Genomic DNA, 19,665 nt, shown 5'->3' on the forward strand with positions numbered 1-19,665 from the left:
CATTAAAGTGGGTCCCAGCTTAACTTTTGGCCATTGGCAGCCCAGATTGGCTCACCAATCAAATTTCCCCAATTGTGACCCACTCGGTAAGCACCCGCGAAGGAAGCATAAATCCACAGACCTTAAATCCGAATGGATGTCAGCAAGGGAAAGCATGAAGATGCCTATCTGAGAGGCGTATTGCCAAGAACACTATACCACAACATGGCAACATTGGCTGCATATTGCTTACGCCAAGACGTTACATCCTCCCGTGCAGATAAATCTTGATGGTATCCTTTTGACTGTGGACTTTTAGTCTAATTCCGAGCCGTAGTGTATCCCAATAATCCAGGAACTTAGACCGGACAAGAAGTTGTAAAGTGAAACATATGATATTTTATCTATGGATAGAAGGGGAATTCCATAGCACATGACGTGAGGCACAAGGTTAACCGGGGGATTCTGGATCATGGCGGTTAACGAAGATTATCTGAAAATTGTATTTCATGATGGTTAATTAACTAGGGTCTGTTTCCATTGTATTTTTGTTTTATCTGCAACATTATGGTGATCTGCAGTACGGAGTATTCGGTGCAGACTTGGCTATCTACTTCTCAGCAATTTGTATTACCAAGCACCTTGTACACCTGCATTACAACTCAGTTTCCGAGGAAACCAACCAAATTCATTTAGCAGCGATTAATTGATGCAAAAGATAAGAGCCGGCAGTTCCGCCATCTCTTATATAACAAAGTCTCCCAATGTATTGTGGTGTTTCAGAACATTACACGACGCCCTCCAAAGATGGCTAATCTGCTAGACTCCCTACTCTTACTCCTTACATTCTTCTCCACTCTCTGTCTCGCGCACTCCCCCAATCTTCGCGAAATCTACAGATTCCCAAATGCGACCTGGGTCGAGAACATCGCAGTCCGACCAAACGGCAACCTCCTCGTCGCGGATCTGAGCACAGCAGAGCTCTGGGAAATTGACCCTTCAACTCCCGGCTCAGCCCATCTAGTCTACCATTTCGACGGCGCCGAAGATGCAGATGGCATCACAGAGCTTTCACCAGATATCTATGCGGTGATTGCAACCAACTCAGTCTGGACGATCGATCTCACAAGCGATGAAACCGCGCCCAAGGCAACCCTTATCGCGAAACTCCCCGCTGGTGCTTTGAACGGAATTGCTGCTCTAGATGAAGGAAACGCAGTCGCTCTCACCGATTCCTCGCTTGGCGTCATATGGTATCTCAATATCCGTACCGGGGCCTACGAGGTGATCCACCAAGACGAGACAATGGCCGCAAATACAGACATGGGACTGTTGCTTGGGGTCAACGGGTTGAAGGTAGTGAATGATTATATGTATTACACCGACAGCCCGAAGCAGATTTTCTGTCGTGTGCGAATTGATACACATACTGGCCGTGCTTTGGGGCCTTATGAGGTTATCAGCCGCAATACACTGGGTGATGACTTTGTTATTGGCCCGCATGGGGTTGCATATTTGGCGGGTCTTGTTGGCAATGTGGTTCTCAAGGTCTATCCTAATGGTGACCATGAGGTTATTGCGGGTTCGGCGAACTCGACGGATTTGATGACTGCCACGTCCACGGCCTTTGGGAGGACATACAAGGATCGCAATGTTCTGTATATCACTACTGGAGGGGAGAGCAGGCTTCCTGGGAATGACACGAGTATCAGAGGGGGGAAGATTATGGCGCTTACTGTGGAGTTTTAGGACATTGTCTTATGTGTTGGGTTGCCATTTCATGGATTATCTTGTTTTACTCGCGCAAAAGCTATCCCGCCAATTTCTGTTTCAAGATTACAGACTCTGCTGGTTAAAGATAGGAACTTGAAACGAGGTACCTACATACTATGTACATAGATTCATCAAGAGAAGTCAAGGTCATATGTACGTATTTCCATTCGATTCTTAGTAACAAAACAAGACACCGAATGCCATTATGAATAACTGCGCTTGCATGATCGTGTCGGTCGGTCTCCAATTCCCTCCATTGCTCCGTAATATTTTCATTTTTTTTCCTATTTTCATGCTGAAAGCTTAGACATCGCTTCTAAAACACAAACCCCTTATACAAACACAAATGCGGATATCAATCATGACTCGATTTCACCACGGCGAAGTGCCAGCAAAGCCCGGACATCCGTGACAGACTGTAAAGCTTCGAGCATGGGAACCAAGTGGAGCAGACCGTTATCCGTGGGGTCATTGATCCAACCTTCGATAGGAATCGCATTATCTAGCAATCATTATTAGTTCGAGCGCACCATAATAGATAAAACTTAGTTATTACCTTCGTGGAAGATATAACTCATCGGGCTGTTGTCCAGAATCATCACCTTACTCAGATCCGGCTCCACAGAACTCAGGTCCTTGATGTACGCCCCGTTACGGAATGTGCAATGCTGTCGGTATAAACGGCCTTGGAAGTATTTCCGCTCCGACTCGAGCCAGTCGATGACAGGGTCGGCATACTCTTGAACGCTAGCTGTGAAAATGACGAGCTTATACCACTTACTAACCTTGCGCAAGAACTCATCGCAATGCGGTCGTTTATGCACGTAGTACAAAATGGGGTGCTGGGGGCCCAGTGTCGTTTGCGGTCCGCCCGGGGATAATGAAGTAGTCGTAGGTATCGAGAGCTTGACCTCGACCATGTGACCACTGGACATCCGGCCACCCTTGGCAAGCGAATGGATTAGGGTCTCATCGAGATCCAGCACCAAGGTCTTCTGCGGAGGCCTCGCATTGCGGGGAGCTGCAGTATATGAAGGTACTCGTGGCGGGAGGAGTGGGCGTGGTGGAGTTGGAGAATGCGGGTACTTTGTTATGCGGTGGATATTGGGAGAGGTTGGGGACTTCAAGCTGTCCAGGTGGACAGCACCCTGGACTCGAGAGACACCCTTGGGCACCGGATGCCCTAAATCCGCAGTCTGGGATCTTCGATGTTTCTGCCGCTTGAGAGATTCTTCATTATGGAGCTTGATTCGTATAGACCGACGGGGCGTGTTCTCATTCTCTTCCGCTTCTGGGATTGAATCAGGATCGTGACCTTTCGTCTTGGTAGGCCGGTTCTTCCCGGTTGATAGATGCTTGATATGTCGTCGATCTGTGTCAGACTCTGACGTTGTTGATATAATAGATTCGTGAGAGCCTTGAGATCGCAGCTTCCGGGTGGAGCCACTCCGGCGCCGACCTTCCACCCGGATGGCCTTATCCGGCCGCATTGTTGGGGCAGCAGAAGAGCGCCGCAATTTCCGAACAGGTGCAAGGAGCGAGTAGTGACCATCTTCGGCCTGAAAGCATTGAGCCAAATACACACCGGGTGCAGCAAACGTAGACATGATGAACTTGAGGGTTTCCGTGATCGCATCGAAAAATCGTTGGGTAATTAGTCGCCAAGTACTTCGAGCAGTGAGCGTGCCTTTCTTGTGAGCTTCATGCAGTAACTGTGTCTTCTCGTCTAATTCATAGGGCACATCTTCCTCTCCATATTCGCCCACGGGCGGTGGTCCACCGTCATAGCTCTTCTCGGTGGGGTCGAGGGACCGAAAGTTATCCTCGCTATAAGACCGGAGTTTCGAGAAGTCTGTCGGTAGAGGTGCACGTTTGCTATCGCCTTGGGACTGTGATCTGTGGCGTGAAGAGCTGGAAGATTGGCCAATGACTCGCGAGGACAGGATGTTCAGCGAGTTCATCTTCCCTCAAGGCGTCACGGGAGACGGGGGCGCAGCGATCTATTGACAAAGGAATCGTGAGTAAATCATCAAACCCACTTGAAGCGGCCCATGAGATATTGTGTGTAAGAATGTGATATGTCTGTCCGAGGGAAAGAGGGGGATCGTAAGGAGGCGTAAGCTGTTCTAACCTCAATGCGCCAGTCACCCGTGCCTCGGAACAACTTCCGCAACTCCAAATCTGATTTATACCACAGATTCAAAGCCGATAAAGAGCAATCCAAAAACAGAAATGAAATAATAGAAACGCGAAAACTGAAAGAACACCAATAAGAAAGCCGAAGCCGAGACAATAGAGGATCAATGAGTGTGGGGAAGCGGACAAGATCGAACGGCAGAAAATCATTCTTTGTCTCTCCCACTCTCTCTCTCTGGCTCTGAGAATCTGAGAATCTCTTAATAAACCTCTTTCTATTTACATACTCAGTGTGATTTGGGTCTGAAACTCGGTATGTTTAATAGTCGAACACTACACACTTCTATCGCCCAACCCCCGCTGACACCGAGTAGATTTCCTCCAAACATCCCACTTCCTCATGCCGTCTTCGTTGGCCCTGACACCGGGCCTGGGGTCATTCCTCAAGTGTCTCAAGACAAACCCGATTGATACCTCTATTGAAACTTTGATTTCGTACGTATCTCGAGACTTCCAGTCATTCTGCTATCCCCACCGACGATCAAAATTCCTAACTTAGTATATTTCATTCAGCTTGCTCAAGCGACGTCAAATCCGCCATTCGCGATCATGTGCCACGGCAACCGCCTATTTGCTACGGAGTGTGATCTCTGCATGCCGCACAACAGATTCAGCAAAGCTTATTGAGCGGGTGCAGAGTGTGGGCAGGCGACTAATGGCTGCGCAACCGCGCGAGATGGTTGTGGGCAATATCGTGCGCCGGGTCCTTGGTCTTATTCGTGATGAAGCCGAAGATGATCGCGAAGCAGAGTTCGCTCTTAGCGACATCGGTTCAGAGAGTCAGCCACAAACACCCCGGGCTTTTGACGGTGAGTCCCAACTTCTCCAAATACCTACGCAGCAGTGACTCATAAATTCTTAGATCCAGCATTGCCTTTGGATCGCGACTCGCTCTCCTTCCGGTCCGAGGATAGAACCACTCGCCCTCCTTTGACCTCTATGTTCAGCCTTCTCTCCCATCCCGAACCCGAGCACTCACTTCCCAGCACCCCGGGATCCTCCTCTCCAAGCGGGCGCCTCCCTGGTCACTCCCCAAGCAAAGACGTACGGGCTGAAGTCCTGGAGGGTATTGGCGAGATCATTGATGAGCTTGGTCAAGTGGACGACCAGATCGCCGCCTACGCATTGGACCACATTCATTCCAACGAAATCATCCTCACTCACACATCCTCGACCACGGTCCAAAAATTCCTGCTCAAGGCCGCCACAAAGCGAAAGTTCACCGTCATCCACGCTGAGTCGTACCCTAATAATCACGAGGCTACACACGCTACCGTCAGTGGTAGCGCTAGCGATGATGACAATCTCGGCTTGGAGGCTTTCCAGAAGCCACTGATCGAGCACGGCATTACCGTCATCCTCATCCCCGACTCTGCTGTCTTCGCTATCATGTCGCGAGTCAATAAGGTCATCCTCGGCACACACTCCGTCCTCGCCAACGGTGGCCTTGTCGCCGCAGCTGGCACCCGTGTCATCGCCCGTGCTGCCAAGGTCCATCAGACCCCTGTTGTAGTTGTGAGCGGTGTTTACAAGCTCAGCCCTGTCTACCCATTCGATTTCGACTCGCTCATTGAATACGGTGACCCAAGCAAGGTCCTTTCATACGAGGAAGGTGATCTCGTTGACCTAGTCGATGTCCAGAACCCCATCTATGACTACGTTCCTGCAGAGCTCGTCGATCTTTACATCACTAACATGTAAGTTTCAAGCACCCACCCCACTTTCTGATCTCATTTCATAAAGCTAACCTTACCCTTCCTACGCCAGCGGCGGCCATGCTCCATCGTACCTTTACCGCATTGTCTCAGACCACTACCGCAAAGAAGATATCAGCTTCTAAGCTGGTGATTGGCTTAAGCAATTGTGTCAAAACAGCTCATGAAAATTAACAAAAAAAATCATTTGAGGGACATTTGCACGAACGATACCCGAGGAATTACTTTGACGATTGATACGCAGAAGTAATGAATAGAAACAACTAAATTTTCTGACTTCCGCCGATGTTTAGACAGCGCTGTGCTAGCCACTACATTGGATTCTCTTGCGCATATCAAATAGACTTTGTAATAAGCTTAGCCTGGCATAGATACCTACATCGCTGAGCTAGTAACAGGATAAAATATATCCTACTATTAGGCTGAACGCAGATCCTTGTGTACCATAAAATGTGTAACGTCGATAGATATTCTACATAACATGGCTTATTCAAGGTTAACTAGTACTAAGGAATTCCTAGTGGCTTGCAAAGGGCATAGATTGATATATTCATAGGGAGGGATGCAAAGTCGGGATACATATATATATAACTAGTGGCCATTGTAATTATTAAACAACTCCACATGTGAATGACCTTTCTAAGGTTGTTCCGTAACGAGGAAATAGACTCGAAGGTCTAGAAGTATGGGATGGATGGATAGATGTTTGTACAGATCGGATTCACCAGGCATCAACTCCCTATCATAGGAGATTGATCTAATGGACTTATGTACCAAACAGCTCGCTCATTTAGATCATATTATGTCCATGAATGCCGTGTACACACCAACATCATATCCTACGCTTTACTTTGCGTCCGCACGAGACAACTCTAGCAAGGATCCAGGAACCAAGTAGCAGTATACAGGGAAGGTCAGAAACCCAGGAAAAGATATAGAAAGTCATGGCGCCATAATCTTTTGGAGGTTGTATCAATCGTGTTTAATTCGCAAATAAGCGGATCCACCACATTCCGGACGAAAGCCCGCCGGGGACTCCCCAAAAAGAAAATATCTCATGAAATCAAGGCGCTGATGAGGCGGGCTTTCCGTCCGGCACCGTTCCCACACTCCAAGGCTCCCGGTCGCTGCATTTTTGATTTCGAACAGAACGCGTCGAGTTGTTTAAGAGCGGGGCTTCTCCTTCTTCTCCTTCCACAGAGCGGCGAGACCGACACCGGAGACCTTGACGACCTTGAAACGGACACCGGGAATATCACCCTTGGCCTTACCCTTGCGACCGAAACCGGCGAGCAGAACCTCGTCGTTCTCATCGATGAAGTTCAAGCAACCGTCATTGGGGACTGTAAGAGCATGCTAGTTAGCATATGTTTGTGGTAGTTGTGTGTAGCGGTTTCCATCTCGTCGTGATTCGAACTCGTGTAGACCAATCCAACACATTTATAACAACAGCAAGGAACGGGGTTACCCACCGAAAGCAGCGACCTTCTTGCCGTTCTTGATGAGCTGAACCTTGACACACTTGCGAATAGCGGAGTTGGGCTGCTTGGCCTCAACACCGACCTTCTCAAGAACGATGCCCTTGGCGTGGGAAGCACCACCGAAGGGGGAGGACTTGTAGGCAGTTCCGAGGAGACGCTTCTTGAAGTGGTCATCAGCCCAGCGCTGATCCTTGCGGTGCGACTGGAGCTTGCGGGCGGCGTTCAAACCACGGGGTTGTCCTTTACCCATGTTGGCGGATTATGTGTTCGACGGTCAACTGAACGAGAAAAAAATTGTTAGCCTCGTGTCGACTGCAACGATGGTTTGGCTGTTTGTGGGTGTTTTCGATGCGTGTTCGATGTTTGGATAAGACCGATTTTTTGTGCGTGTAGATGGATGCGATCGATCTCGCAATACCACGAATAAAATATTTCGGAAAAGCACAAACAATGCAGGGGAAACAGCAGGATATCGAATACGTACCGACTGGGAGGGGTGTTGTCGGCCAAAGGGGCTGAGGGTCGATTGTCGAAAAGTCGAAGAGTTCCGGATTTCCCTTACCACACGCTTTGGATGCACCTCAGGTGACTTTGTGCGGTTAGCCCTAAGCGAGTCACGGGACAGTCGTAGCCCCCACCTCATATTATATCAGCATGCTGATAACGATAAGGTTATCAGCTGTATCATCCCGAGGTCAACCCCATTCGAATGCCCTGATGCCTGTTGTTCTCTCAAACATTTGTTGAAGATGGATTTGTCACGAAAACTCACGAACCCAAATCCTCAGCGCTTGCCTCCCCCAGCCCTTTTCCAGGGCCCACCATCACACAATGCCTCTAATATCTCCTTATCCGTACCACCTGCAGCCTCGACGTTAGCAACTGCCTCTGGCAGCCAACCTCCACCACTGCATCGAAACCGGTCACCTCGCAGCGCGGGGGGTGAAAAACTGGAAAAATCCAGTTTGTTATCACCTTTAATATCGCGCCGTCCCTCCAATAATGATGTAGACGGATCCGACGCCATATGGCAGGAGATGCAGAGCGCTCTGTCAGAAGTGGAACTCAGCGCCGTGACAAGCGAGAATGTCTTTGGTGCAAAGCACTCTGAAGCATTGGAAGATCTACGCATGAAACAATTAAAGCTTGCTCAAGCCTGGGCACGCAGTGAGGCAGACGATGAAGTCGTGGATCCTGGTCACAGCGGCGCCGATAAAACCAGTGGAAAAGTCAGCTCGACGCGGGGAGGTGTTGGAGAGTCGAATCACCAGTATGATACAGCAACAGAAGCTAGCGCAGGCCGCGGGGAGGTGTCGCACCACACGTTGGATGAGGAGACCGAGAAAGACATCCGTCTTGCGCGAAAGCGCCGTGAGGCTAATGACCGGTACTTTGATCGGGTCAATCAGGGCGTTCTGGATGTCGTTGCTAAACTGGAAGAGGTGGCCCAGGCTATGCGCACCGTTGAACGGGAAAGCAAGGATATCTGGAGTGATTCGGAGAGTGCCACGACAACTGCGCCGTCGTCAACAACTCATACGAGTTGAACCTCTGAGTCTTACAGTTGATTCAGCCGCAGCGCTGCGTTTGCTGCATTCATTAAGATTTTCCAGCGGACCAGTGCGAATGTTCCAGGATTGATCGGGTCATCACCGAGTCTTGCAGCACTGTATTGATATTTCTATACCATCTGGGAGTGCGCTGGACGCATTTACAATATCCCTTGGGGAAATAATACTACTAATACATGTAAATCATGACATAACTAAATCAAGGGTATCCAAACTCCGGTGCTCAAATCCAAACCCAAACAAGCAGACATGATAATGCATCCAAGGATTCGCTTGAGCCAAACCCTTATACTAGTCCTAGTAATGATCCTTCATTCCCGTTTCACCACTCGTACAGCAGCCTTCCAGCCTTCCCCAGCAGCATCTCTCACGTCCTCCCATCTCGTCTCATAAGCCTTCCTTGTTAAGGCCTCCACTTCCTTATTCCATCTATGCTTAAGTATCTCCTTCATAGTCGGCTCTGCCTGATTTTGTGCTGCCAACTCTTCGCGCTGCCGTCTTGGCATGTCTTCTGGTAGGAAGCGCCGGTCGTAGGCGCCGGAAGAGGAGGTCAACCAGTCTATTTGCTCAACTTGCGCGTGGATGGCTTTGCGCTGTGATATGCGGGTTGAGCGGTGGACTTGAATAGTAATATAGAGAACGGATGAGGTAAAAGCAAAGCCGCCGAGCTATTCGAGGGCAAATTGAAGTTAGTCCTTGTTTCCTGGTATATATTTGAGCGCAAATCGTACAAAACCCGTGAAGAATCCCATATTTGTTGTGGTTGTTGGGGAGTCGGCGCGTTGCCTTTTATTCGTGGGGGGATGGGTGCAAAATGCGAAAAATGGCAAGAATACTCTGCGATTATAGAGATGTTCTTTTATTGATAACCAAAGAGCTCAGCTTAAATGTATTCCAAAAGTTGAATGTCCTCGAACAAGAACGCGGAAAACTGAAGTCGGACAGGCGGTGGAAGCGCTCCGATTGGCCGGACAATTCTTCTGGGCCGAACATCCTCTGTCCTTCATCTTCAATTACAGGAACACCTTAGTTTGGCCATTGACCTCGCGATTCCCACTTTACTCTTAATATCTCGTCCTTTTTCTACCTCTTCTCATCTCCCTTAACAGCCCTCACTATGGCCGGCGGTGGAAGCAGATACCGCCACTTGAGTCGCGACTCCGCGCATCGACAGGCCCTGCTCCGAAACCTGGTGACCTCCCTCTTCGAGCATGAGTCAATCACCACAACATGGGCCAAGGCCAAAGAGGCCCAGCGCCTGGCCGAGAAGTTGATTACTCTGGGAAAGAAGAACACCGAGGCCAGTCGGCGACGAGCATTGGAGATTTTCTACGTATGTTGAATTCCCAGAGAACAAACCCATCTCGGTTCCAGTCAGGGCGGGAACCAGTCTAGTCACGAGAAACAATGGGTTTACCGATTCCGTGATGAATCACTGCACTTCTCAACCCATCATTCCTCGGGGGAAAAAAATCAACAACCTAATGGCAACACTAACATCCCCTAGACACCACACGAAATGCTCCCCAAACTCTTCGGTCCCCTCCGTGAGCGCTACGCAGACCGACCAGGTGGCTACACACGAGTCCTACGCATAGAACCCCGCGAAAAGAACGAGTACTTCTCCGCCAAGAAGGGTGCCAAAAACGCCATCCGAGAGCCTAAACCTCAGGTCAAGGCTCCCTCTGCCATTCTCGAGCTGGTCGATGGGCCGAAGGACATTCGTTTCGCCATGACGGCACGCACTGTGGCACGTGAGCGTGAGCAGGGCCGGGATCTCGTGCACTCGCTCACGAGGTTGAATGTGAAGAAGGTCACGCAGTTCCGGAAGGATGGCGTCGAGGTTTTGGAACGGGCGATTTCCCAGCTCAGTATGGCCAAGAAGCAAAACGATAAGCTCGCTAAGAAGGAGGCCGAGCGTGAGTCGAGGGATTAGATGTTGAGAGAGCTCTATTGTGGGGGTTCTGTTTCGGAATCCTCGGCCTTGGGGTGATCTCTGGTATCTGTCTGGGAGATGTTTCCTCCTAGGCTTTGATTGGTTTGCTTGATGTTGGCACCATCCCGCGTGGCCTCCAGGTTTGGCTCTGTTGTTCTTTACTTGTTTTCTTACCAGGAGTTCTGTCTTCTTCCTGTTTCTTATGGCATTTCCGTCTTCGTTTGCAACCGCGCCTGTGACATAGCCCCTGTATAAAAGATTTTGATACCTCTTTATTCGCACTTCTTCGGTGGTTTGCTAGTTTTGGGCAAAGGTATGTGTCCTAACATCTTAATGTAGGGACGTCGTAGTAAAATACTTCATCTCGCGCTTATATATAGATATGAAGCTTAAGCACATATCACGGTCAACCACGTTGTCAACGAAGACTCGCCCATGGTAGATAAGATATTCAGAACCTGACATCTTGTTGAGTATTGATGCCTGACGATCCAGGCCTTGATATATCTCAATAACCTTCACAAGAACGCCATGACCTGCAATGTAGATCAAATACAAGGCTCACCACAAATAATAACTGCCTTGATTGCATTGATATTGATACAAGGGTATTTTGCATGGTTTTGTGACTATATTATCAATGGTAGTGTGAAATCGCAGAAATATATATATATAAGACCCCATAGCCTCCTCATCCCGAAGAAAACATATTTCCAGCAATTTGACTTGAATCTGCTATTTAAAGGCCATCCATCACCTAGTCCTCCAGAAATCAATGAAAGTTCCCTGCAGACCCTCAACGCCTATTTCCTGGGGTCGTTGACAAGATCTGATGTATCAGCTGCAGCCTCGACGTAACAGACTAGTACTTCCCGCACACGGCAATTGCAATCAAGGGACAATAAAATTTAATGTAGAACTGTCAATAGTTAAACTTTCTAGCATACGATCAAAGCGCATGCTGTTACTAACCAAGCTAGTCTACTCAAGGGGTTGTTTATTTATCTACGTAACTGGGTCCTGGGAGACACACAAAGCCTCAACTTCCTAATCTATAAATACCCCAGTTCCCAGTAGGATCTGTTCTCTGGTCAAAAAAAAAAAAAAAAATAGACATCTGGAGTGCTCAATTCTCTTGTCAAGTATTCAATACCCATCCTTACTACCGACACCGCAACCTTATATGAAGTATGTGCCACTTGATATCCTCAACCGTACTTTCCAGGTTTTACTTACTAACCCTTCACTAGAACAGAGAAAACATAGCTAGAATACTTACTCAAAATGGAGAAATCGTCACTCGAAACACAAAACCCGCTCCGGCAAAATGCTCCAAGTCCCCGATGCGCCGACACATACAAAGAATTCGCAACGTCACCCCGTCCAACCACCGAGAACAGTATGAATGAGGATTGCACCCTGGAAGTCAATGACCGAGACTACAGCCTGGAACTCACTCAATATGCCGACGACAAATACCCAGAACACACAGACAGGCAGCCCGAGGCCGGAGCAGGAGCCACAGACGAAAACCAGGCAGATGCGAGGCAAGATCCGGAGATACAGTCTGTGACAGGGACGGTAAAGCGTCATAGGTCTCGTCGGCCAGAGTGGATTCTCTTTGGTTCGATTCTTGGGGCTATTGTTCTTCTTGTTGTTATTATTGTTCCTTCTGTGATTTTTGGGACTCGCCACTCTAGTCCACAGTTCACGCCACCTGCGAATCCGTATATTGCATGATGTAATAAGGTTGATGATATATGGGGGGACTTGGATGTATAAATTGAAGGGTGGAGAACTCGATGTGAATATGGAGGGTCCAAGTACTGTTTCTTCATCTCATAGTTTATAAATTGATCAGAGATATACGCAACTTGAAAAATCAAAATCATATTGGTTATAGTTATTCCTTAAATTGTACTCTACTCACTGACTGAATTCCCCTTCGGCCCTTCTATAACCTTCTCGACCAATTAAAAGATTATATTGTAAAGTCACATGATACGAATAAACCCTAACTACTAGGAGTATTCCTAGATATCTAGGCGTCGCAAGACCATTGCCGCAAAAACTGAGAAAACGGCTGTTTGGGTTCATCGATAATCACCTATCATGTCTTTAGTGTAGAGAGGCGGGGCTGCTCATATGCAGACTCACAAAGTACCTCGAGTCATGAAGAACGTATACCAAGCTTTGGAAGGCACTCGTTCCTAAACAGGCAGGAAGAGACGACCCCAAAACAAGAGATCATTTGTAGAGAAAGCAGACAGGAAATAAACCATGGGTTAGATCAAGCTATTAACTAATAAAGAGAGGAAGCAAAATGGACCAGATGAGGAGTGAAGGCCCTATCTGCCTTAGGCAGTAAGGCCGTCTCAACAGGATTCCTAGGATGTGGCCAAGGAAGGAATGATCAAAAACATAACTAAAGGAAAAGCTCAGCTCAGACATTGCAACTCACAACTCCCATAACTCAGATGGGAAGTTCCCTGGGAAGAGTAATTTTAGGCTCGTGCGGGGCTATTTCAAGTGGCTCTTTGCGGCTGGCGAAATGTAATGGTGAGGCACACCCTGGTCTCTTAGTGTGTAACATGTGTAGTGGACTAACATCGTGGGTATAAAAACGAGATCTCCAAGGTATGCATGAAAGGATGCTGGACTCCAAATTGAATGTGAAGTGCTTGACTCTGAGAGATATCAATGTGTTATCTACGGTGTAACATTGTAATCATGGTACTTTATGTCTCCACGCTGGCTTCATTTTAGTAGTAGATTATCGGATGGCGTCAGAGATAAACATATGGGACGAGACCCGTGGAGTATATGCTCCTTTGCTCTATTTCATTCTCACCTCTCTCCCATATTTCGCGGATTCTTGCCTTGGTTGCCTCCCTCTTTCTTCTGTACATCGCACACATTGACCTTTTATTGTTTAATTGAATATATCAGATACCTCCTGCTCAAAATGGAAGCTTTCAGCCAAACAAATCCTGGCTTCAGAGAGGCGACCAACGATGAACCTGTGCAAGCCTTGTGAGGCCAGAACATCCCTCGAGCTCTTGCTAAAAAGAGAACAAGAAGATGCATAATTCGTGGTATCCGATATTGTCATGGCTTTGCAACCGAGCTTCGTAGGCTGGTTCCTGAACTCACTGGAGCCCTCAATGCACGCAATATCATGAACAATGAAATACTTCACTTGAACCCAGAATGCCCTGAAGAATTCCATCCTGTCTCTGGCATCCAGATACAGCGTCAGAGACAACCTATCGCGAGATAGTTAAACAATATCCTCTCATGAAATACCTGGTCGGACGTGCATGTGCAGTTGTAGACTATACAGATCCTTTTCACGAGTTAGATCCGCTACCCGAGTGTCATATTGCCGAAGAAGCACGCGAGAGTGGCCACGTGGCGATCTATCATGCCACCATGAAAGTTGGTGTTAAGTATAATGCCATGAACAATTATACTAGAGAGATCTTTACTCCCATTCCTGGAAATTTTAACGGTGATACGGACATTCGGTTGTATATCAGTATTCGATCTGCGTTCAACAGGAGGCGGTACTCGTGTTATTGCGACATCAGTGAAGACCAGCGTATGGATGAACAAGATACCAACCCCGAGACGACGCCTTTTGCGATTAAAGACGAGGAGATCTTGCCAATGCTTTACAATCCACTCCCAGCCGACCTTCTAACACCCAATAAAGACCTTCTGATCCTAACTGCCGCGCTCTTCGGTAAATTTGATCGACACGCTTGGCTCTGACGACCCAAGGAAACCTGCTCAGAGTTGTACTGTTTAGTGCGAGACATTTATAACAAAACCATGTTTGCCAAGTGGTGCTCACTCCAAACGTCCTCCATTTTTCAGTCAGATCGAATCAAGCCTGTTATCCACGCCCGCTTTATCATGAACAGTGGCCTATCGCATGTAACCTTGGATACTCCCGGAGCAGAGCTGTCGTGTCTTATCTGGTATCCATCTATCCCACAAAAATCGGTACTTAGAGAGTTTTTTCGGCGTCAACCGATGATGAAGCCCATCATTGCAGGAACTTGCATCATCGCTGACTACAAGGCCCTCCATGCCCTTCTGGATGCAGATCTGGATATTAGAATAATGAAGGATGCTCACGATAGCTTGAATCCCCACTATATCCAAGACTTGGAAACTAATGTTCCTCAGCGTGGCTACAAAAGCTTCTGCCGCCGGTCTCTTTGCGAGTTCCCACGAAAACTGGAGATTATTGAACATCCACCGTCCTGCTTGCGCATCAAATTTACAGATTCGGGGCCAGACATTGAAGAGGACGGTCTATCATACAGTGGTAACATACCAAAATTTGGGGGGCTTCAATTGTCAGTATCGGCCCAGACCTGCTCAAGCAGTATGTCGCAGAGAATAATTGCGTGATTGAGATTGATGGATTTTACGACTTCTTGAGACATAATATTCAGATTCACGAATACCTGGGCAGCAACGAAGGAATAGTCCCCCCCACGTGCCCTTCTGAATATAGGACTGGGGTGGTCTTTGCGAAAGAAAATAGTCTCGGTTCTTACCTCGGCACCCACTCAGAGCTAAAGCTAGATTGGATTCTCTGTCTCTCCAAGATTTTATCACATGTGCACTCTCGCAGGGTGTTTATGTGGTATACCTATCTCAGCAACATTTTGGTTATTAAAGATAAACCGAAGCCTACGAGCTTTAGCCAGTCTATCTTGTTACCACCAATGGCTCAAATGGATACTGTATCTGAGGACGATATGAATGCTAAGATTGAAATAATTGGATTATCTACTCAATTGCTACTTGGCCCGTTCATAATTATCGTTTCTTCAATCGGTTCAATTCACCTTGACCAACTCTGAATTGTTTCATTCTACAGATGATCTTTTCTGTGGCCTCATCGTCCGAAATTACTGGCGTGGAGAATATGAAAGCATAGATGCCTTGCACGAGGAGGCTTATTCATCAATGCAGGGCTTCGCGGATGCCGAGCAGCGATGAGAACAAGAGAGGAGCAGAGAATGGAGAGATAGAGGAACAAGAGAAGGCTGTCTCAGGCATCTAGATAGTCCATTTTGAAGGCTAGGGTGACTTGGTTAGATCCAGCGAATAGGTCTATTTTGCAAAGAAAGTATTCCGATACTCAGTTTCTGTCTACCAGAGCTAGAATCAACGCATAATGTTGCCAGAGAGGATCAACTATTTAGCCAGACAACCTTCAAATATTGATACTGACTGAGGGCCAGAGTGCTACATACAAGCCTCACTCCACTCCAACTCAAAAGGATCACCTTGATTTTATAACATGAGAAACTTATAGAGACATTTGGATACTTCCAACCAACCTGAGCCCATCAAATGTTCACAAGTATGCAATACCAACCCACCACTCCACCTGGCGAAGTTGACTATTAAACTAGCAATCGAACCTGACAGCAAAAAACCCCGAAACCCCAAACATCCAAAAAGACCCAGCCCCTGAGATCAGGGCATCGCCAACACGACCACTGAAGAAAATACGAATCCCACCACCTAAATTCGACACCTATAAAGAAGTCACAGCTCAACCAAACCCGGTCGAGCATGATAATGGCGAATGCATATTGCAGGTCGATGGCCGGAACTGTACTCGAAGTCGATAGACGGGTTGAGGATACTAAATAAGGAAGCAGTCAATGCTAATCATAACCAAGCAGATGAGACTGGGGGTGCTGATCCTAGTACTCCCGCGCAGCGCAAGGCGCAAGCAGAGACCTGATCGGAAATAGTTTATTTGCGGTGGTGTTATTGTTGCAGTTCTTTTGGGTATTATCATTGTACCTGCGGTGATTGCTACGAGGAATTAAGTTAATGTGTATTTTTTGGGCGGATACCTTGACAAGGCTGAGCTGTTCGAATTAGATATTGGGGACTTGATGTTTTGATCAAATATTTCGACACTAACTAGACCTTGTATAAGCGGGACGATCACGCCAAAGACGTTGCTTTTGTTTTCATCTAACACTACAAATCTAGTTACCCGTTCAAATTACTGTCTGGATGGAGCCTATGACAAACGAGTGACCAAGTAGGCAAGCAAAATAACTTCAGTTGAAGATGCAAGTTCATGACTAGCTAAGAGCGACGAGGTACACACACAAGAACCCGGACTGCTATGCATTGTACTGTTGTAGATGTAGACCTTGGAACATAGGTGCCCGTATGTGAACAGATGAATCTATCCCATATCCTACAGGACAACGGGTCATATCTCCACGACTTTCAAAGGCCCAAGGATCACATCACAAACATATGCAACACAAATAGTAGTAGAAATGCGACCGAACCATATAGTTTTAGTTCGATTTGGAGACAGTTGTGCCTCCCGAGACCACAAGTGGTCCATTGCTAACGGCAGCAATTCCATTGTTGTTGTATGTTGGTGCTGGGACCGAGGCCGGAGGGGGTCGGTTTTTTAGGTCAAAGTCTGAGGGGACTTCAGATGGTGGTGGTTTGGGAGGAAGATGAGCCGGTGTGCCCCATTTTGCGATCGAGTCTCGAGGGCCGGTGGGCACTCGGTTGGGGATCATAGCCGGGGTTTGATCTATGGTCCGGTTAGGGACAGGTTCTGGATACCCGTTCCATTGTGGCTGGACACTAGGCTGCATGGTACCATACGGCTGCATTACGTGCTGGCCTTTGTTCTGGTGACGCCCGAGAGGAGCACCGCCGGGGACGAATGAGCGTGTCTGCGGGTTGAAATGCGACCTGGCATATCCTGCTTGCATTGCTGCGTGAGATCCAGCAGAATTTTGGAGGCCGACATTCATGTGTTGCCCGGGGTATTGAGCATAGGGGTAAGCGCCCATGTTGGAAGGCATATTGGAGCCCATAGTAGGACCCATGTTGGGGCCCATATTAGAGTTCATGTTAGGCGCTATGTTGGAACCCATGTTGGGTGGCATATTGGAAGCGATTGGCTGCTGAGGGTAGTTGGGCCAGTGAACAGGCGGTCCATTTCGCTGGTGCGGGGACTGCTGGAAATTTGCGGGGAAAGGAGGAGAGCTCCAACTAGGGGCTTGTTGGTACGGTGTCACATTGGGCACAGCATAGTTGTTCATTGCAGGCGAGGACGCGTTTGAAGACGGCTGGTTCATCATCCCCTGCTGGTTCATCGAAGCATACCCAGAATATGGGGATTGCTGCGGCATATTTCCTCCTTGCCACGAGCCATTGGAGGCCATCTGGGGCGACATTGCCACTGGATACTGGGAGACACCATTCATATTCATGTTCAGCTGGCCAGGGTAAATGGCACCATTCTGGCCAGATGGCATGTATCCGCCAGAGGGTGGTGGCACGCCAGGTCCGACCAAATAGGGTACTTGGCTTGGGTACGAGTTGTCATTTACAGGGGCATTGTACTGAGCAGCACCATTTCCATATTGCATCCCTCGGTAGTACGCGTTGAATTGTGAGCGAACCTCAAAGCTATCGTCATGAGGAGTTCGCTGCCTCTGGTTCTTCTTGCGGCCATTCGTCGAGCTGGAGCGTGACATGTCGGTATTCGAGTCACCACTGGCCGGGTCCGATTTGGCACTGTCGGGGAAATCACGGAAGATCCGCTCACGTACTTCATGATATTTTGCCTCCCGCTCTTCCCTCGTCAAAGCAATTCGATCTTTAGCGGGTGTAGCACCGGACGAAGATCCGTGACGTTCTCCATCTTCGCCATCTTCCGAATTGGCCTTTGAAGGGTTCGACGAACCTCCAATACTTCCTTCGAATTGCCCTCCATCGTTTCGGCGCATGATTTTCATTGCTGGAACAGCTGGAGGTGGAGTGCTATTGCAAGCAGCATGCACAGCAGACAAAGGAGTGGGTAGCCGACAGAAAGGTGTTCGATGAAGCCTCACAGATGTCACATTGTTGTCGACAAAATGTGTTAAGTGATAGTAATCCCCCAGCTTGTGTGCAAGAAGTCGCCCAAAGGCGTTCGAGGGGGGCAACTCCAGGGATTGCTCATTGCAGTCCTTGATAAAGTACCGAATCTTTTCCTCCAGTTGCAGGATCAGGAGACGATCTTTCGGTGACTTCATTGCCTCTAGGAGTTTTTCATCCGGCTCTAGGGGGAACCCATGTAAGATCTGACCATCTTCAATGCCATCGGGATTGGCTGGAATCACAAAATTATTCGCAACTGAATCCGGAGGAATTGTACCATTCACCGGCTGGGTGCCGTCAAAGAGAGGAGGCACGGGCAAAATCCCGCGTGGGCGTGTAGGAATACCATCTCGATAATGATCCCGAAACGCGCGGCTGTCAGCTTCGGAACCTGCCACTGAGTTTGGAGCCCCAGAAGCGAGTCCAGAAAGCGACTCATCTTCGTCAATGGCTTGGACACTAGCACTGTCATCGGGACGGACAGAATCCTTTTCATCCATTGCAAATGTCGTTACCGAGGCAAGGCTCTTGGAATCGAAGTTAGTCATTTTTGTGGATGAGGTAGAAAGGTGAGTGCGATCATCTTCAAAAGAATTCTCCCGCTTAAGCAAGCCAGTTTCTTGGCCACCAATGAAAGAGCTTGAACCATCACTGTGTTTCTTCAAAGTGAGGCCAATATCTTGCACACCTCTCCCTAGATCATCAACAGCTAGATCAATGGAACTAGCCTCTGGCGTTTTATCGAGAGTATGCTGGCTGGGCAAAGCTGCACCGGAGCTATTTTCTTCTGAGAAAGATGATTGTTCTGCTGGCTGGCATATTTCGTTTTCATCAGATACCGAGGAATGTGGGTTGAGGGGTGCGGGCATAGCGGCAATCTTGTCACGAAATTAGCGATGAGCCAAGAGGCAGTGGAGCAAACTCTTAGCTTACCTTTGCAAAGGAGAGAGGGCCGTCTCCACCTGGGGGACTTTTTGATGCCATGACAACACTCCGCGGGATGGTCGCTGAAACTGTTTAAAATTCACAAAAAAAAAAAAAGAAAATCCGAGATCAAGTCAAGCAGCAGCTGC

The 19,665-nt window shown here is 48.1% G+C and overlaps 11 protein-coding genes across 11 annotated transcripts; 7 read left to right on the forward strand and 4 right to left on the reverse strand.

Annotated features, from left to right (window-relative positions):
- Positions 1–786: 786 nt before the first annotated feature.
- Positions 787–1,728, forward strand: N7479_009769 (SMP-30/gluconolactonase/LRE family protein; the record flags this gene model as incomplete). The annotated part of the gene is made up of 1 exon (XM_057257462.1): positions 787–1,728. One exon carries the CDS (start codon positions 787–789, stop codon positions 1,726–1,728), a length of 942 nt encoding a protein of 313 aa, XP_057104920.1.
- Positions 1,729–2,111: 383 nt separating this feature from the next.
- Positions 2,112–3,713, reverse strand: nemA (Nem1-Spo7 phosphatase catalytic subunit NEM1; the record flags this gene model as incomplete). The annotated part of the gene is made up of 2 exons (XM_057257463.1): positions 2,112–2,254; positions 2,309–3,713. 2 exons carry the CDS (start codon positions 3,711–3,713, stop codon positions 2,112–2,114), a joined length of 1,548 nt encoding a protein of 515 aa, XP_057104921.1.
- Positions 3,714–4,288: 575 nt separating this feature from the next.
- On the forward strand, positions 4,289–5,788 carry N7479_009771 (translation initiation factor eIF2B subunit beta; the record flags this gene model as incomplete). The annotated part of the gene is made up of 4 exons (XM_057257464.1): positions 4,289–4,383; positions 4,462–4,757; positions 4,811–5,645; positions 5,716–5,788. The coding sequence occupies 4 exons, from the start codon at positions 4,289–4,291 to the stop codon at positions 5,786–5,788; spliced, it is 1,299 nt and encodes a 432-aa protein (XP_057104922.1).
- Positions 5,789–6,827: 1,039 nt separating this feature from the next.
- Positions 6,828–7,394, reverse strand: rps23 (40S ribosomal protein uS12; the record flags this gene model as incomplete). Its single annotated transcript, XM_057257465.1, has 2 exons — positions 6,828–7,006; positions 7,136–7,394. The coding sequence occupies 2 exons, from the start codon at positions 7,392–7,394 to the stop codon at positions 6,828–6,830; spliced, it is 438 nt and encodes a 145-aa protein (XP_057104923.1).
- Positions 7,395–7,893: 499 nt separating this feature from the next.
- On the forward strand, positions 7,894–8,691 carry N7479_009773 (DUF5315 domain-containing protein; the record flags this gene model as incomplete). Its single annotated transcript, XM_057257466.1, has 1 exon — positions 7,894–8,691. One exon carries the CDS (start codon positions 7,894–7,896, stop codon positions 8,689–8,691), a length of 798 nt encoding a protein of 265 aa, XP_057104924.1.
- Positions 8,692–9,026: 335 nt separating this feature from the next.
- Positions 9,027–9,467, reverse strand: N7479_009774 (MICOS complex subunit Mic12 family protein; the record flags this gene model as incomplete). Its single annotated transcript, XM_057257467.1, has 2 exons — positions 9,027–9,383; positions 9,447–9,467. The coding sequence occupies 2 exons, from the start codon at positions 9,465–9,467 to the stop codon at positions 9,027–9,029; spliced, it is 378 nt and encodes a 125-aa protein (XP_057104925.1).
- Positions 9,468–9,832: 365 nt separating this feature from the next.
- N7479_009775 (mitochondrial 54S ribosomal protein bL17m) lies at positions 9,833–10,651 on the forward strand (the record flags this gene model as incomplete). Its single annotated transcript, XM_057257468.1, has 2 exons — positions 9,833–10,048; positions 10,223–10,651. The coding sequence occupies 2 exons, from the start codon at positions 9,833–9,835 to the stop codon at positions 10,649–10,651; spliced, it is 645 nt and encodes a 214-aa protein (XP_057104926.1).
- A 1,284-nt stretch (positions 10,652–11,935) lies between these two features.
- Positions 11,936–12,391, forward strand: N7479_009776 (uncharacterized protein; the record flags this gene model as incomplete). Its single annotated transcript, XM_057257469.1, has 1 exon — positions 11,936–12,391. One exon carries the CDS (start codon positions 11,936–11,938, stop codon positions 12,389–12,391), a length of 456 nt encoding a protein of 151 aa, XP_057104927.1.
- Positions 12,392–13,616: 1,225 nt separating this feature from the next.
- Positions 13,617–13,931, forward strand: N7479_009777 (uncharacterized protein; the record flags this gene model as incomplete). The annotated part of the gene is made up of 2 exons (XM_057257470.1): positions 13,617–13,684; positions 13,733–13,931. The coding sequence occupies 2 exons, from the start codon at positions 13,617–13,619 to the stop codon at positions 13,929–13,931; spliced, it is 267 nt and encodes an 88-aa protein (XP_057104928.1).
- Positions 13,932–14,083: 152 nt separating this feature from the next.
- Positions 14,084–15,073, forward strand: N7479_009778 (uncharacterized protein; the record flags this gene model as incomplete). The annotated part of the gene is made up of 2 exons (XM_057257471.1): positions 14,084–14,396; positions 14,463–15,073. 2 exons carry the CDS (start codon positions 14,084–14,086, stop codon positions 15,071–15,073), a joined length of 924 nt encoding a protein of 307 aa, XP_057104929.1.
- Positions 15,074–17,004: 1,931 nt separating this feature from the next.
- On the reverse strand, positions 17,005–19,576 carry N7479_009779 (putative R3H domain protein; the record flags this gene model as incomplete). The annotated part of the gene is made up of 2 exons (XM_057257472.1): positions 17,005–19,470; positions 19,526–19,576. 2 exons carry the CDS (start codon positions 19,574–19,576, stop codon positions 17,005–17,007), a joined length of 2,517 nt encoding a protein of 838 aa, XP_057104930.1.
- Positions 19,577–19,665: the final 89 nt, after the last annotated feature.

The sequence above is a fragment of the Penicillium vulpinum genome (genome assembly GCF_028829585.1).
Source record: "Penicillium vulpinum strain IBT 29486 chromosome Unknown utg000004l_segment0_segment0, whole genome shotgun sequence".
In the NCBI taxonomy this organism is placed as follows: Eukaryota; Fungi; Ascomycota; class Eurotiomycetes; order Eurotiales; family Aspergillaceae; genus Penicillium; species Penicillium vulpinum.